Source organism: Pteropus alecto, unplaced genomic scaffold, assembly GCF_000325575.1.
Source record: "Pteropus alecto unplaced genomic scaffold, ASM32557v1 scaffold76, whole genome shotgun sequence".
Taxonomy (NCBI): domain Eukaryota; kingdom Metazoa; phylum Chordata; class Mammalia; order Chiroptera; family Pteropodidae; genus Pteropus; species Pteropus alecto.
The window spans coordinates 28,501,432-28,516,654 of record NW_006443138.1 but is presented as its reverse complement, the minus strand read 5'-3'; the positions used below and the strand labels follow the sequence as shown (position 1 = coordinate 28,516,654).

Genomic DNA, 15,223 nt, shown 5'->3' with positions numbered 1-15,223 from the left:
AGCAGGAAGAAAAGGCCATGGAAATGAGCACTTTCCTCACCCACGTCTTCCAGGAACCCAAGCCCGGGGTGGTGAGTGGCTTCCATGTGGCTCAGGCCCTGGCCATCCAGGCCTGGGGTCTGGGACTCTGGTGCGGAGCCCAGGCTCACCTGTAGGTGATCCCTGCTTTGACTGTGGGTCCACCTGGGCTCCTCCAGACTTGAAAGAGAGTGTCTTTGCTCCTTGCTGCTTCTCCAGCTCCCCTAGAAAATAGAGAAGCTCGTGAACAGGGAGAAACATTAACCTCAACCACACAGAAGCGATGAAGAAACGAAGAGACAGAGAGAGCGGGAAGAGAACGAATTCCTAACCCATGCTACAAAACATGGGCCTCAGAGCCTGACACCCCACCTCACGGCAAGCCAAATACCCTCTAGGGCCTTGGTTTCTTCATCTGTATAAGGGGATGACGATACCTGCCTGAATGTCAGGCAGTGGAAGAGATTAAAAAGAGGAAGATGGGCTGTGTGGGTCAAATCCTGGCTCTGATAATTCCTAGCTGTGTAGCTTTAGGCAAGTTACTTAACTTCTCCACGCCTCACTCGAGGGACAGCAGTGCCCACTTCAGAGTGTCATTAAGAGGATTACACGAGGAAATACATTAAGGCACTTAGAATAAGGCCTGGTTTGTGGCAAGTACTCAATAAATATTAGCTTTTATTACATTGTGTAAGAAGCACTTGGTGCAGCAGACCTTAGCGATGGCTGGTGACATCTAGCCTGCCCGCAGCGCTGCACTGCCACAGGGCGATCAGAGCTCCCCCCAGAAAGAGATCCCACGTGCCGGAGGGTCCCGGTGCTGCACAGCCCGCGTGGCCAGGGCATCTGTCTTGGCACTCAACTTGAATTTCTCTCACTAGACTATAAACCTGTTCCTTTTTGTTGTGTCTCAGTGCTGCTAGAAAACTGCCAGTTACCATCCTTGGAGATTTGACAGTCATTATTAAATCACTCCTTCAGTGTCTCTTTTCCAGGAGACATAACTCAAGTTCCTTTATTAAAGCTACTCTCCTGGGCCCCATTTTCTGCCTCTCTGGTTGTCTATAACCCAGGGACACCAGACTGCAAACCCCCAAACTAAAACAATTTATCCTGAATGCCTGAATCACACCATCAATCAATATGAAGTATTTGTACTGAAATAAGAGTTGTCCCTCTCCCCACAGAGGGACTTTCTTGGTTCTAGAGGAACCAGCATCATAATTACGAACAAGGCGTCCCAGAAACCTGGGTGCAAATCTTGTTTTGTCACTGACTGGGTAAACCTGGACAACCTCCTTAAGCTCTGTTAGACTCAGTTTCCTTATCTGTAAAATGGGGATAATGCTACTCACCTGATGGAAAGTTGTGGCAAGAATTAAATAACACAATAGGTTCAGCATTCAGCCTGGGGCTCATAATCAGTGCTCAATAAATGGTAGCTGTTGCTGATTTGTATTTTCTCCTTTCGTCCCTGCCTCCCTGACCAACCTTGCATCTTTCCTCAGCTGCTCCTTCCCTTTCTCTCCATCTGAATAATAAGAGCCAGACTTGAGCCTCTCTCCCTGCTCCCCTACACTCTAGGCCAGGGATCCCCAAGCCTTAGGCCACAGTCCTGTACTGGTCCATGGCCTGTTAGGAACCAGGCCACACAGCAAGCGAAGCTTCATCTGTATCTGCAGCCATCCCCAGCACTAGCATCAGTGCCTCAGCTCCACCTCAGATCATGAGGCATTAGATTCTCATAGGAGCACCAGTCCCTGGTGCCAAAAAGGTTGGAGACCACTGCTCTAGACAGCAAGAGAGGATATTCACCTCTTGACATACAGATTCTGGCAATATCTACTCCTTTGTACTTTGGGGAGAGATACGATGTGCTACTCCCAAGCTGATGGAGGAAAAGGCGTCTCTTCCAGCAATGCTGGTGCCCATTGGCCCACTATGGCTCCCTTGGGCTGTGTGGAGCCACATGTGACATTTTGAAAATGAGAGAACTGAAGCTATTTCAGAGTGTGTCCTTGAGAATGTTCAAGATCAATAGCCAAGGTGGCATCTCTGAGCATCCAGCCCGGCCCTTGAAAAGAGTCTGTCTGTTATACTGCTGAACTCAAGTATGTCTATTGAGTGCAGAAAGGGAATTTACATGCCCCCTTTACCCAGTTACCTGTTATACAGTCTGTTCTAGTGGGTTTTGTTTTAACCTGATTTAGTTGTTTCCTTAGGAAACTATCAACGAAAGCTCTTCCCTCACTCTCAGAGTGGAAACCACATGAATCTTGAAATCAGACTTAAATGCAAATTCTGGCTCCTCTTCTTCTGTTATGCATGACCTTGGACATACCCCTTAACTTCTCTGAGTCTTATCTGTCAAATGGGGACAATGCACCTACTTTGCAGCATCACTATGAGAATTAGCGGAGTATAAACAAACTGCCTAGTGCAGAGTAGGTGACCCAAAACGCTCCTTAAAAAGCACCACTGTCATACTGGCTCAAAAACTCCCACTGCCTTTCCTGTTGCCTAATGGATTTACATGAATTTAGAAATATGTTTTAAACTAAGTGGCCATATAAGGCAGGCCTGAAGTCTACTTTTATTTTCTGTTTTGCTTTCTGAATCCATTCTTATTTAATTGGCTAACTGAAGCATTGAAGTGCTTAAGCAGTAGAAGCTTGCAAATGGGCAAAGGTTGTAGGTCATCACTGCTCTTAAACTGAAAAGCAACCGATAAGCCACCCAGATATATTAAGAGACCCATGTATTTTCTAAAATGCCTGAATTGGAACAATCAAGAATCAAGGCATTCCTTAGAGGAACAGAAAGGCCACTCTAACATGAGGGATAGTCAGAAATCCAGCCCGGGCTCTTCAGAAAAAAAAGTTATGAAAAATAAAGTACAGGGGGCTACTATTCAAAATTAAAAGACATGAAAGAAATGAGGCAACCAGATGTCGTATGTGAACTTGGACTGGATCCAGGAGAAGAGGACGTACAAGGCAGTTTGGTGGGAGAGAAGTGCTTGGGCCTGGACCTGCTTGGTCTGCATGCCTGCCTTGATTGGTTTGCTCAGTTGTCTTAGTCAAACACAGTGGAGGTCTCTGTTCCAAGGTGCTCACAGGCAGTGCCATGGCTTGTCTAGGTATGCATACATGTGTGCATGCTCTGGTCTACGTCACTTTGAGAAGAAACATAATGAGCAGTGTACCCACACAGGACAATGATGGTGCAGTGGGCTGGGGGCAGGGGAGGGCTTGGGATGGCAGAGGGTCCTTGGCTCACCCCACACTCACTCCAAAGTGGGAGAAAGAGTCAGAGTTGTGACTGTCTATAAGCTAACTGGGAGCTGGTCTACCCTCCCGTCCAACCACCTCAGAAAGGCTGAGAAACACCATGTCTTACACTCTATCCGGATCTGCTCCAGCTCTGTCACCTCCGCAATGGACTCCTTCAGGTCCTCCACAAACTTCTGCATCTCGTCTAAGCCCAGGGCACAGAAATGCAGCACCTGCTTCTTCTCGGAGCCCGAGAGCGGGGTCACCAGGGTGATGCCATGTGAGTAATCTGGAAACCAGATCCAGGCCCCGCAGGCCATGAGCAGCAGCAGGTGAGGCTGGAGCCAGCCAAGCATAGTTGCCCCTTCCCTATAGCCCTCAACTTCCCCCAACCACCCTCCGCCACATCTCTAAGTCCCACTGAGACTTACATTCATTCTCAAAAAGGTGAAACTGCATTCCCAGCAGGCCAACCGACTTGCAGAAGGTGTATGTGCAGGAGCTCTTCTTCTTTGGGCAAAGTTTGAGAATCTGTCCAAGAGAGGGAGAGAGATGCACTGGTGGGCGATCACATGGTTGTGCACACCTGGTTGCGTGAACTTCCAGGGGCAAATGTGAACATGCAACAAACACACAGATACACTCATGCACACTTACATATTTAGGATATGTTCACACACATACATATACATGTATATGCACGCACGTATGTATTCACTGTATCAAACTGTTTTTTTGTTTGTTTAACTGCATAAAACCCTCCAGTAGCTACTCCCATTGCACTTAGAAGAAGCAAAGCCACACTTCCTGCCCCACCTGATCTCGTCCCTGGCTTACTCTGGCTTATGCTCAAGGCACGCTGTCCTCTTTCCCACAGCTTGAACAGAGCAGACTCAGTCCACTGCAGGCCCTTTGCACATGCTATTCCCTTTCCACAACTCTCACTACAGCTTTTTGCGTGACTGGATTACTCTCATTACTCAGATCTTGACTCAGATGCTAATTCCTTCCTTGACCATCCTATCTAAAAAACAAACAAAAACAAAATAAATAAAAAAGTCAACCTTAACACCAGTCACTCTCTATGCTATCATTCTGTTTTATTGTCTTCATAGCACCTTCTTCTCAATTTGATATTATCTTGTTTTCTCTCTCTTTTTTTTTTTTTAATCTCCCTCCTCTACTAAAATGAAGGCTCCATCAGCCAGTTGCTCAACACACAAATATTTCTTCAGCACCTTCTGTGAGCTGAACTCTGAGGATACAGGAGAATGGGAGACAGAGAGGGTCCTGCCCTCAGGGTGCTTATGCTATAGTGGAAGAAGACCATCGGGGTAGATAAGGCATAATAAACAAACAAACAAAACAAAGTGAAGAAATGGGTAAATAAGGTAATTTCCATAACTGAGAAGTGTTTTGAAGAAAATGATGTAGGGTAAGGATTAGACAGTGATCTCTTCATTAGGATCTCAATTCAAACATCATCTCCTCACACGGGCCCTCCCTGTCCACCTCAGGGACTACTGCCTCCCTGTCCACCTCAGGGAGGGCCCGTGTGAGGAGATGATGTTTGAATTGAGATCCTAATGAAGAGAGGGAGGCAGTAGGGCAAAAGTGGGTAGGGGGTGAGGAGGAGCCCATGGGAGGCAGCTTGGGGGGCAGGGTGCCAGAGCAGCCAAGGAGAGGAGTGAGGGAATGACGTCAGAGGTCCTGGAGGTCCCTAAGCAGGGAGGCAGGACTTCCTTCTCCTGCCCAGGAAGCCTGGATAGGGTCATTGTGGCAGACAGGCCTGATCTGCACTCTGAAAGGATCACTCCTGGCTCTGTGGAAGATGTTCCTTGGTGTGGGATCATTAGATTTGGGATAATTTTAGAGGTTGTGCCAATACGACTCATGGATAGAAAGGATGTGGGATATGAAGAAAAGACAGAAACCAAATCCTGTTCACCACTGTTTCCCGGCACTTAGAATAATGGCTGGTACACAGCAGATACTCATTAAACATTTGTGGAATGGATGCCTATTTTCAAAGAGCAAAGAATGAGTCTCACACAGATGTTCGTGCATGCACATGCACACACACACACACACACACACACACACACACACGTACCCCTCCCAAGCATCGCCCCCAGGTCCAGGGACCCCTACCCCCACCCCCAGCTGAGGAGCATGAGGCACATCTCTGTACCCTCCATATCCCAGGTTTCCTATAATATGGGAGAGGAAGGGGATCTGGTATCTAGTTCATTTCCACTGTGACTGTGGAACCATGAACAGATAATTTAACCTCTCTATGCTTCAGTTTTGTAACTTTAAAGTAGGAATGACCCCATCTGCCTGAGCTACCTCACACCCCATGATGTGAAAGTACCATGAAAAAGGTAAATCAGCCGCTAAGTATACAGCATTTGGTGCGAAATCTGGGCAGGCCCCTCCCTACCTTTACCCCTTTTCAGGGTCCCTGCAGGGTCTGAGCAGGGCAGCGAGCACCTCAGCCGACCCATCCACTCACCACCAGCAGGTCGTTGAAGAGAAACACCTCCCTCTGATGTGCAGCCTGCTTCTGCAGCTTGTTCACGTCTGTCACCTCAAAGAGCCGGCTGCAGCAGACTAGGCGGCGATGGGGCACTGACAGCACCTGGAATGAGACCCGCGTTCAGAAGGAGATGCCCCAGAGCTCACGGCCCTCCCTACCCCAAGCACCCATTTCCCAGAAGAGCAGATGGAGGCCCGAGACTCCTAAACCTCCTCTTTCCTCACTGGGGCTCTCTCCCCTTCATCACGCTTCTTAGGGAGCAAGGCTTGGGGAGAAGGGCTCATTATGCTGGAGTAAATGAGGAGATAAAAGCATGTGGAAAGACGGCTGGCAGCACTTTCAGACCGTTCACATCCGGTGGCTGTCAACCTATTTCCCTCAAAGACCTTGTGGAGGGAACTCCACATCCCAAGCTGCGGCCTACAAGATAGCACCCCACCCCTTTCTCTGCTACACACCTAAACACAAGTGTGCAAGAGGGAGAGGATAACAGGGACACCTTGAACCTGCTCCAGGTTGTAAAACAATCTAGTTCCAGTGGTATCTGTAAAACAGACAAATGCTAAAACCTCAGCAATACAGGCTGCGGGCAGAAAAGGGCCACTCTGCACAGACTCGACAGAGGGGCCATTGCACAGCCTCAGATGACGTCCCCAAACTGCCCCTAAGTCAGCAACTCAGGGAGGAGGAACTGGAGATGGATCCCAGAACCCTCTCCACATCCTTTATATTTATGGTATAAAAAGCCTTTGCTGACATATAAGTAGAGTAGTAAACTATAGAGAACGCTCATCTTAAAAATCATTGCAAACTTGGAACTTAGTGCCTGTGAGACAGGTCACAACTAAGAGGTATCCCAATGGTTTAAGACATCATAGTCTAGAGCCTGCTTCAGCCTACTTCCTGTCTTCTGTTCATTTTTTTGAATGCCCAGTATTCATCTCATCCTAAACCTTCCTATCTGGCCATCCAGATGCTTCAACCCTAGAGCACTGGGCAGTGTTTCCCAACATCTCACCTTAGTCTCTCCTGCTGTAGTAGCTAGGAGCAAGAGGCAATGAGGAATTTCAGCAAGGGAAAAAAGAGGGTGCGCTGCACGACACAACGTAGGGACTTGTTAACTCTTAAGTGGATAATAGAAAGGTGTTTTTGAAAGGCTTGGAGGAGAATAGGAAAGCCCATCAGTCAGGAAGAAAGAAATAAAAAGAGATAGGAGATGGTGGGGGCTTAGCAGCCACAAGAGAGGAATTGACCCCCACAGGGTTAGTCCTGTTCTGTAGTGTGCACTTACTGTCTTCATGCCCACGATGGATTTCTCCACCTTGGTGACATACGTGACATGGTCCTCATTGGACTTGAGCTCCTTCTGCTGTATCCTTTCGTAGATGCCGACCACAAGCTCCCTGGGGATGTCAGCGCCATCATCCACACCTAGAGTGCAGAAAGGGAGGTGGGGGAGGTGGAGGGGAGAGGTGTCAGAGGCCTGGAGCCAGAGAGGGGAAGCCCCTTACCAGACCGATGCTCCTAAAGAGTGGCTTTGATTTTGCCCTGTCTCTATTCCAAAGCCTTCAATGGCTGGTCCCCATAGCCACTAAATTAAGAACAAACTCCTTAGCCAGGCACCAGAATGACTATAACATGGCCCTGACACATATTTCCAGCTTCGTCTTCTGCTGTTCCATAACCAGAGCCTCTACTCCCACCTCCCAGGCCTCTTTTCTCAGCTCTGAATACAGCCTCCATGTTGCTGCTATGCGCCTTTGCTGCTGCAGTTCTCTTGCCCTCTGTGTATTTGTCTCACCTCTCCCAATCCCTGCTATTAGAGCATCTTGAAGTCCAATGTTCTGTCTTGTTCTCTTTCGAATATCCCCCGTCTCGCCCCTCCCCACTTCCACTAGGGAACATGGTACTCAGTGATTACTTATTGAACAGGTGACAAGATTTTCCCTTCACTGGGAGTGTGGTGGGAGTTAGATGTTCAGCGGAGTGTTGTCCCCTGTGGCAATGTGGGTAGGGAGACTCTCTACCCATCTCCTACTTCTTAGTAATAATAAAACTCTGGTAACAAAAATTACTAGCAGAAAATACACCAACATGAAAACAAATTTCTTTGGAAGCAGAAGCATAGGTAATAAAAATGTCTACTTTTTCTAAATCTTTCTTTAATAACTATATGCTTCTTTGATAAGAGGGGAAATTTGAGAATAAGGCACCTTTGGCAAGCATCCTCAAAGGAACTTCCTAATGACTGAGAGGACATTCACATTCTATGAGTAACTCTTTGTACTGACCCTGTTTCTTTCACATCTGTACTTGGTTCTTACAGGTAGGCAAATGAGCCGTGCAGCACCCCTGTGGGCGTGAAAGAAGTCAGGCTGAAGACAAGAAAAAGCAGGGATCAAGACTGAATACATAGAGATTCCCAGTTAAAGACAGCAAGCTCCACACTTGCTTTTTCCGAATATCCTGATAAAAAGGAATTTTTAAGAGGGGCTATACCCACAAAGACAAAGAGAACAGGGGAAGAGGCCTGGAAAATGGATCAATGAGTGGATGGGTTAGCAAACTGAGAAAGTGGACACTGAAGCCAATAGAGAGGTTAGAAGCCACTCGACCCACTACAGAGCCACAAAAGGGCTCTGGAATTAGTGGCAACAGGACCCCTCAAAATGAATGAGAAATGTGGACTGGAAATAGGGAAATAGGTCGAAAATCAGTCTAGAAAGCATTTAGATTTCCCTATCCCTTCCTCTACTCCAGCAGAACAGTAGGGGTTAATCCTCTGGAAGGGATGAACCAGGAACTCTGGGCTGGGGGACCCCAAATCCAGGTAGAGGTAGGAATCTATGCTGAAAACTAGGGGATGGAGCTGATGTCTATGTATTAAGAGACCTCTCAACTCTGTTTAACCACAAAGATCTCAGAATGTCGGCAGCCAAACTCATACCCTCTAGGGAACAGATTGGACATTTCTCTTCTAGGGAATCAACCGGCACAAGAGAAAACATCTAAAGATACTGCAGTAGGGGTCCCCCAGTGAAATAGCTCAACTAAACCACCCTATGAGAAAGCCTACCAGTCAGTAAGCCCCATCCATACTCACAAAGTTTTTAATCAGCCATTTAGTGGACAATTTTCATCATGTAAAAGTCTATAAAATGAAAGAGAAAAAGGTATGGGGAAAATGAAAAAAAGGAAGCCACAGAAATAGAGGCAAACAGGAAAAAACTGAAATAAACAAACAAATAAAAACATATTAATATCGTCAGGGATACAAAATAAGACATTGCATCTACAAAGCAAGAATAAAATGCTGTAAAAGAAGAACATTTAGAGAACAAAAGAATTACTGAAAATGAAAAAAATGACAACAGAAATGAAAAACTTAGTAGGAGACTTGAAAGATAAAGCCGAGGGACATTGTCAAGAATGTCATCAAGAAAACAAAGATGACAGAAAACTTTAAAAATCAGAGGATCAAACTAGGAGATCTAACATCTGAATAACTGGAGTTTCAGAAAGAGAGTACAGAGAAAATGGAGAGGGGAAATGAACAGGCAAAATATTTAGAAAACTTCCCACAATTGGAGGACTTATGTTTCTAGACTGAAGGACCAACCCGGTGCCTAGTACGCCAGAAGAAAAAAGAATCATAACAAGGCACATCATCATGAAAATTCAGAACACAAAGGACAAAGAGAAGAAACTATAAATTTTCAGAGAGAGCAAAATAATAGTAAAAGGTCAGGAATTGCAATGACAGAGCATTCTTTAGCATCGACAGCTAAAAGACAATGGAGCAATGACTTCAAAATTCTGATTTCAGTGTTTCCAATATGAAATCTTATTCCCCAACTGCCAATCAAGAGTGAAGATAGAAAAGAATATATTCAGACACACGAGTTCTCAAAACGTTTGCCTCCAGTGTACCTTTTTTTCTGGAAAAAGGAAGTGTACTTTTTCTCTCTCAAAGAGAAGACTATGAAATGCAGGAATCTAACACAGGAGCAAGGAGATCCCTAGACGATGTTGGAGGGAGATACCAGGGTGACAGCCGTGCAGCTGTCCAGATCAGAGCAGAACTGGAGTCTGTGGGAGAGACAGCTCCAAGAAGATGAAACTCATGGTATGCCTCCCGGGGTTCAATGTGTTGAGAGGAACTTGGCACTTAGGGTAGAGGGGTTGGAGATGAATTAATGGCAGCAAATGGACCAAGAACACAAATATTCGCTCCGAGGAAAATAGAAATAGAAAGGATTTATAATCACTATGCACTTCAAGACTCAGCTTTGGATTTTGTTTACCTCGTCTTAATTACATAAACACTGATGTTACAAAAATGATGCTACAACTATACTGTAAGCATGGGGCTGCAATGTGACTTTAGTGGAGATGGATTGGGGAAGGTGGATTACATAGGTGTATATAAACCTAAACATTCATCGAGTTCTCAGATTTATCCACCTTACAGCATGTATTTTTATACCAATAAAAAGGAATAGGAAAAAGAAGCAGAGGCATGTTATTTAGTGGTATAGAGGAAATACAATAAAGAGCAAAAAAAGTTGAAAGTGGTCGGAAGGAGAATAATGAGAGGGGCAGGGACTAATTTTTTGTGGTAAGACTTGTAGAATTATTTGATTTTATTAAATTATGTTCATGTATAACTTTTATTTTTTAAATGCTAATAAAGAAAAAAAATCAGTTGACACACATCACACCCTGCCAGTTTCCTTTGATCCCTGTCAGGTGTTGTACTATATCAAGGACTTGGCTGGTAGACGCCAAAAGTTATCTGCAAGGCTGACTTAAGCGGACCCAAGACCTAAAAGCCCTCATAAGCTGTGAAGTGGGAAGGGCTGGTAGCACCTGGGCAGCAGCTGTGGTGCCAGGGGCCTAGAAGCCAACCAGTGGAGGACATTCCAAGGAGGGCAAGGGGCCCTTGCTGCTTGGTGCAGGGCAGTGGCAGTGGCTCTTGGAAACTCCCCAAATGCCTGGCATGCAAGCAACTTTCCCAGGCTGCTACTGTGACCAGGCCCAGAGAGCAGTGTCTAGTGCCCTTGGACTCTGGGGTGACAATCTATAATTTGGTTCAGACTCACAGAACCCAGAATTAACACTGAACAGAACGGGCCCAAGCAGTGGCCTCGCCCCTCCTGCCCCAACTCCTCACCTCGCAGGTTTCGAATGAAGTCCTCCAGCATCATCTTCCGGTCAGGCTTAATGTTGGGGCTATACATATCGGTGTTGAGGAGGATGATGGCGAAGGCCAGGATGAAGATGGTGTCAGGGTTGTGGAACTGCTGCACCACCTCGGGGTTGCACATGCAGTAGCGCTGGCTGTGTGGGGGACACAGAGCAGAAGCTGATGCCTCTCCCCCACCCTCTCCAGTTCCAGCAATGGGATGCTGCTTGTGGGAGGTGGTATACTAGCTCTCTGAAGGCTTTAGGTCTCGGGAGGTTGCCCCCAACACCTGTTGATCTGCCCCGCAGCCTGGTCCTCTTCTCCAAAGAGGAAACAGGGCAGGTGTCACACACCCATAGATCTCCTATGGCACCAGCCTTACACAGATGCTCAATAAAGATTTGCTCATTGATAGGGATGAATGAGATGCATGCAGTCCACCTGAGGACCCAGTGCTACTTCAGCTTGGAGAGCTCGAGGAGCTCTTTTTCTTTTCCTTCCCTCCTCTCTATGCAGCCCACTCCTCTGGCCTCAGCAGAAGGGCTTCTCCCAGCCCCTGGAGGACCCTCCAGCATCCCCCAGGCCCACAGCAGCTCTGCTTCCCTATCCAAGCTTCCCCATGCCCTAAGTATGTGTTTCAGGGCATTTGAAGGGAGGAGGCTGCAGGAGGGGGTCCTACCTGAAGGCCTCTATGAGCCGCTCCACCTTCTGGGCTTCCCCCTGAACACGGATGTGAGCCTGGAACTTACGCAGGGCCTCATCCAGCTCCGAGCTAGAGAAGTCCATCTCGTCCACCACGCAGCTGAGGGCAGGTGGGAGGAGGGGCATGAGGGAAGGTCGGCTCCCAAACTTCCTCCAACTCACTGGAGCTGAGGAGTAGGTGGCAGCCCACTGCTGGCTGGGTTGGGGAAGGGAGGGACTTTTGATCCCTGGGGCCAATTAGGGAACCGGCTCCTGCCTCCCAGGCCTTACTCACCCACCAGAGGTCTCCCTTCAATAACCTAAGAGACCCTTTCTCACAGCTCCCTTCTAACACAAAGACCTGTGAGGCAGATGGCTGACTGTGGTCTCTAGATCACAGCTAAGAACCTGAGGCCCAGAGAGGCTTGCTGGTTGCTCAGAGCCGCAGAGCTAAGAGCAGGCCGAACCTCCAAAGCCCAAGTTCTTTCTTCTCAACCTCGGAGCATCACAGAGTCAAACAAAGGTTTAAGATGTGCATAAATACAATGTGCTCTTCTATCCTTTCAAAGACCTGTTAGGAGCCTGCACGTCTCCCTAGCTTCTCTGTCCTGGTCCCGTTTTGGTTTCTAGGCGTTGGAATCTCCTCTACCGCCCTCCCAGTTCTTTCGCAGCCAAAGAGCCCCAGCTCTCAAGGGAATCTGTGGCTATTGAGAGAAAATAACTAATCTGCTTAACATGGGAGAGGGCAGTGTGGAAAACACTACCAAATTCTGGGCCTGGGTTAACCACTGAATTTTTCATGACTTTGGGTCACAGACTCACCTCTTAGAGCCTCAGTTTCTTCTTCTGAGAAGGGAGGAGGTCAGAATCCTGCTCCCTAAGGGCACTTACACCTCTGAAATGCCACCTCTAACCCTGGAGGGTTTGCCTTTGAATGTCTCCCTTCAGTGTTTGGGGAGAGGAGAAGGTGGAGGAATATGTCAGTCACAAATACTAGGCAGTCTCATCCTTCTGGCTTGGCCTGCTCCTGGGGGCCCACCCTTCCATAGGATCTGGGGCCGGGACCCTTCCAGCCCCCACCTCATCCTGCCTTACCCTCCTTTGGGGTGCCTGTTCCCAGAGGTGTGAGCAGTAAAGCAGGAATCTAGGCCCAGCAAAGCTGCAAACCTAATTCTTACTGAGACTCGCAAAAGCTCACGTGCCAACAAGGCTCTCCTTCCTCCCCTTTTTGCACCCACGCTTTAGTCCCATCTCCCCTCTCTTGTTCATTTTATACCCAGCCTCTACTGCCTCTGGGGATGAGCAGCCCCCTCTCTGCTCCCACGACCCCTGAAGACTCTGACACAGCGTCATGACCACAGGCATCAGTGGCCTGTTCACTGCCTGCCTGCCAGCCCACAGAGGGCCCGGCACACTGAGGGACTCGGGAAACATGGGGCCCCTGAGTAGGCCCCACTTCTGCCATCATTCCAGCTCCTGTGCTCAGCCCGCTGCCTGTGCAGAGATCCCGACTCAACCCCAGCTCTGTTGTCAATTTTTAGGAGAATGCAAGAGAAGACACCCATATTGTGGTGGTCATGGGCCTGGTGGTCCATGGGCCCTGCCTCCCCTACTCCTTTCAGGTGAACCAAGTGAGGAGAGCATCACCGGGGACTCCTAGAGAGGGAAGGGCTGGTAGGGGCTCTCCTCCCCCCATACCCCGAAGGGCAGGGACAATGGCCATCTTTAGGCTGGGAGCCTATCCTCGGCCTGGTCAAACCCAGCCATCTCTTAGGTTTATCCATCTGGATAGTGAGTGAGTGACAGCCTGGGGCTGGGAGGGAGAGGCAAGAATCTAGCCCGAACAGGAGAACTGGCAATGTCAGTGTCTGAACATCTGAGGTGGACAGCTGGGTAGTAGGGGCCTGTAGGTTTAGCTGGATTTCTTGGCAGTTCTTGCCACCTCCTCCCCAAGCCCCTCCCTAGTAGAATGTGAGCTCTGAGATCAGCATCATGGGGCCCACATCTGCGTGTCCCCTTAGCCTAGCCCAGTCAGGAGTTATGAATCCAGCACGACTGAGCCATGCGAAGATGCTATCTGTCCAGAGGAGGTGAACCAGTGTGGTCTGCTTGAGCCAGTGAGACAGGAGAGGGAGGGAGGGAGGAGACAGAGACCCAGAGACAGTGAGAGACACGGAGGACACAGAGAGTCAAGTGAGAGAGAAAGAAGGAAAGAGACAAAGAAAATGAAAGAGAAGAAGAGAGACAGACCAACGAAAAGGGGCTGGGGGAGAGAGAGAAACAGAAAAGAGAAGACAACGGGGCGATGAGGGGCGAGAGCACCAAGACCCGGACCAGGTGGGCCTGGATGCGGAATCAGGTGGAGTCTGGGGAGCCACATTGCAGCTTCTCACCCCAGAGACCCCCAATCTGAGTCTTGCAAGGCCAAGGGCACGGGCAATGAATCCCAGCCTGGGCAACCCTGACCAAGAGGCATGCCTCCCTGGTGGACCCCAGAATGGCCCCTGATTCCCCTGCTCTGGCGTCCAGCTGCTGCCCATGACTTGCCCCTATTAGTCTACCTACTCCCTACTTGGCGCCTGCCCTCTCCCTTCAGGCCCCTGAACCCTGAGGTCTTGGACCCTGCACCCCTCATCAGTATCCCTCTGTGCATGTACCCGCTGCCACAGTGCTCTGGACCAGGCTTCATTCCACAATGATGGGGGTGGTGCCTGAATGCCCGGGTGCTGTGGGCAGGTGACAGAAGGAGGCGGTGGAGCAACTGGGAGAGGGTGGGATCTGCTCGACCAAGCATGATGGCCTAGTTTCCAGCCCTTCACTCAGGTGACACGCAGCCTGCTCACGCTCACGCTCGGGGCTGCGGCTAAAAGCTCCCGTAATGAGCCCAGAGCCTGCGAGTCAAGGACTGGGACGGGAGATGCAGCCAGGTGGAAACGCCATCCCGCAGAAGGGGGAGAGCTGAATAAATCAACACGGCTGTGAGGATGGGGAGGACTTTTAGGGCTGTGGGCAGTAGGGCAGGAGAGTCTCTACATCTCATATCTTCGAGGACCCCAGAGAAGAGCCGTAAGGAGGCTTGTTAAAATGTAGAACCCTGAACCCCACCCCAGACCTACCAACTAGAATTTCTAGACTCACATTTTAAAAGCCTCTACTTGGGCCAGATCCATCTCCTACCCTCGCACTAAGCTCAGCCATTTATTTTCAATTTTACGAATAGCCTGGAGAGCTTGTGGAGAATGCTGACTCCCAGGCACACAGAGCCTGCAACAAGGGACCAAACCCCTGATTTCCTACCTTCCTCTTTTTTGGTTGCCCTCCCTTCTGTCCTCTTTTCCTCCTTCCCTCCTTCCCTCCCTTCCTTCCTCCCTTCCTTCCTTCCTTCCTTACTTCCTTCCTTCCTTCCTTCCTCTTTCATGGGATAACATAATCTGATCTATTTTTGAAAAGCTAGCTAACTGGTGACAGTGTGAAGGATGAGCTGGAGTAGGCCAAACAGACCAAGAAGGAGGCTGGCACATTAATCAT

General features: G+C 48.7%; 1 protein-coding gene across 2 annotated transcripts in view; it reads right to left on the bottom strand.

Moving 5' to 3' along the window:
* The window catches only part of IQSEC3 (IQ motif and Sec7 domain 3), a 100,884-nt gene that overhangs the window by 5,945 nt on the left and 79,716 nt on the right, over positions 1–15,223 (bottom strand). For both annotated transcript variants that reach the window (XM_006923865.1, XM_006923866.1), the window contains 7 exons: positions 11,694–11,816; positions 11,003–11,169; positions 7,121–7,260; positions 5,806–5,931; positions 3,722–3,821; positions 3,418–3,579; positions 150–242 (listed from right to left, as the gene is read on the bottom strand). In XM_006923865.1, the coding sequence (XP_006923927.1) occupies positions 150–242; positions 3,418–3,579; positions 3,722–3,821; positions 5,806–5,931; positions 7,121–7,260; positions 11,003–11,169; positions 11,694–11,816 (911 nt within the window). The remainder of the gene's footprint in view (positions 1–149; positions 243–3,417; positions 3,580–3,721; positions 3,822–5,805; positions 5,932–7,120; positions 7,261–11,002; positions 11,170–11,693; positions 11,817–15,223) is intronic.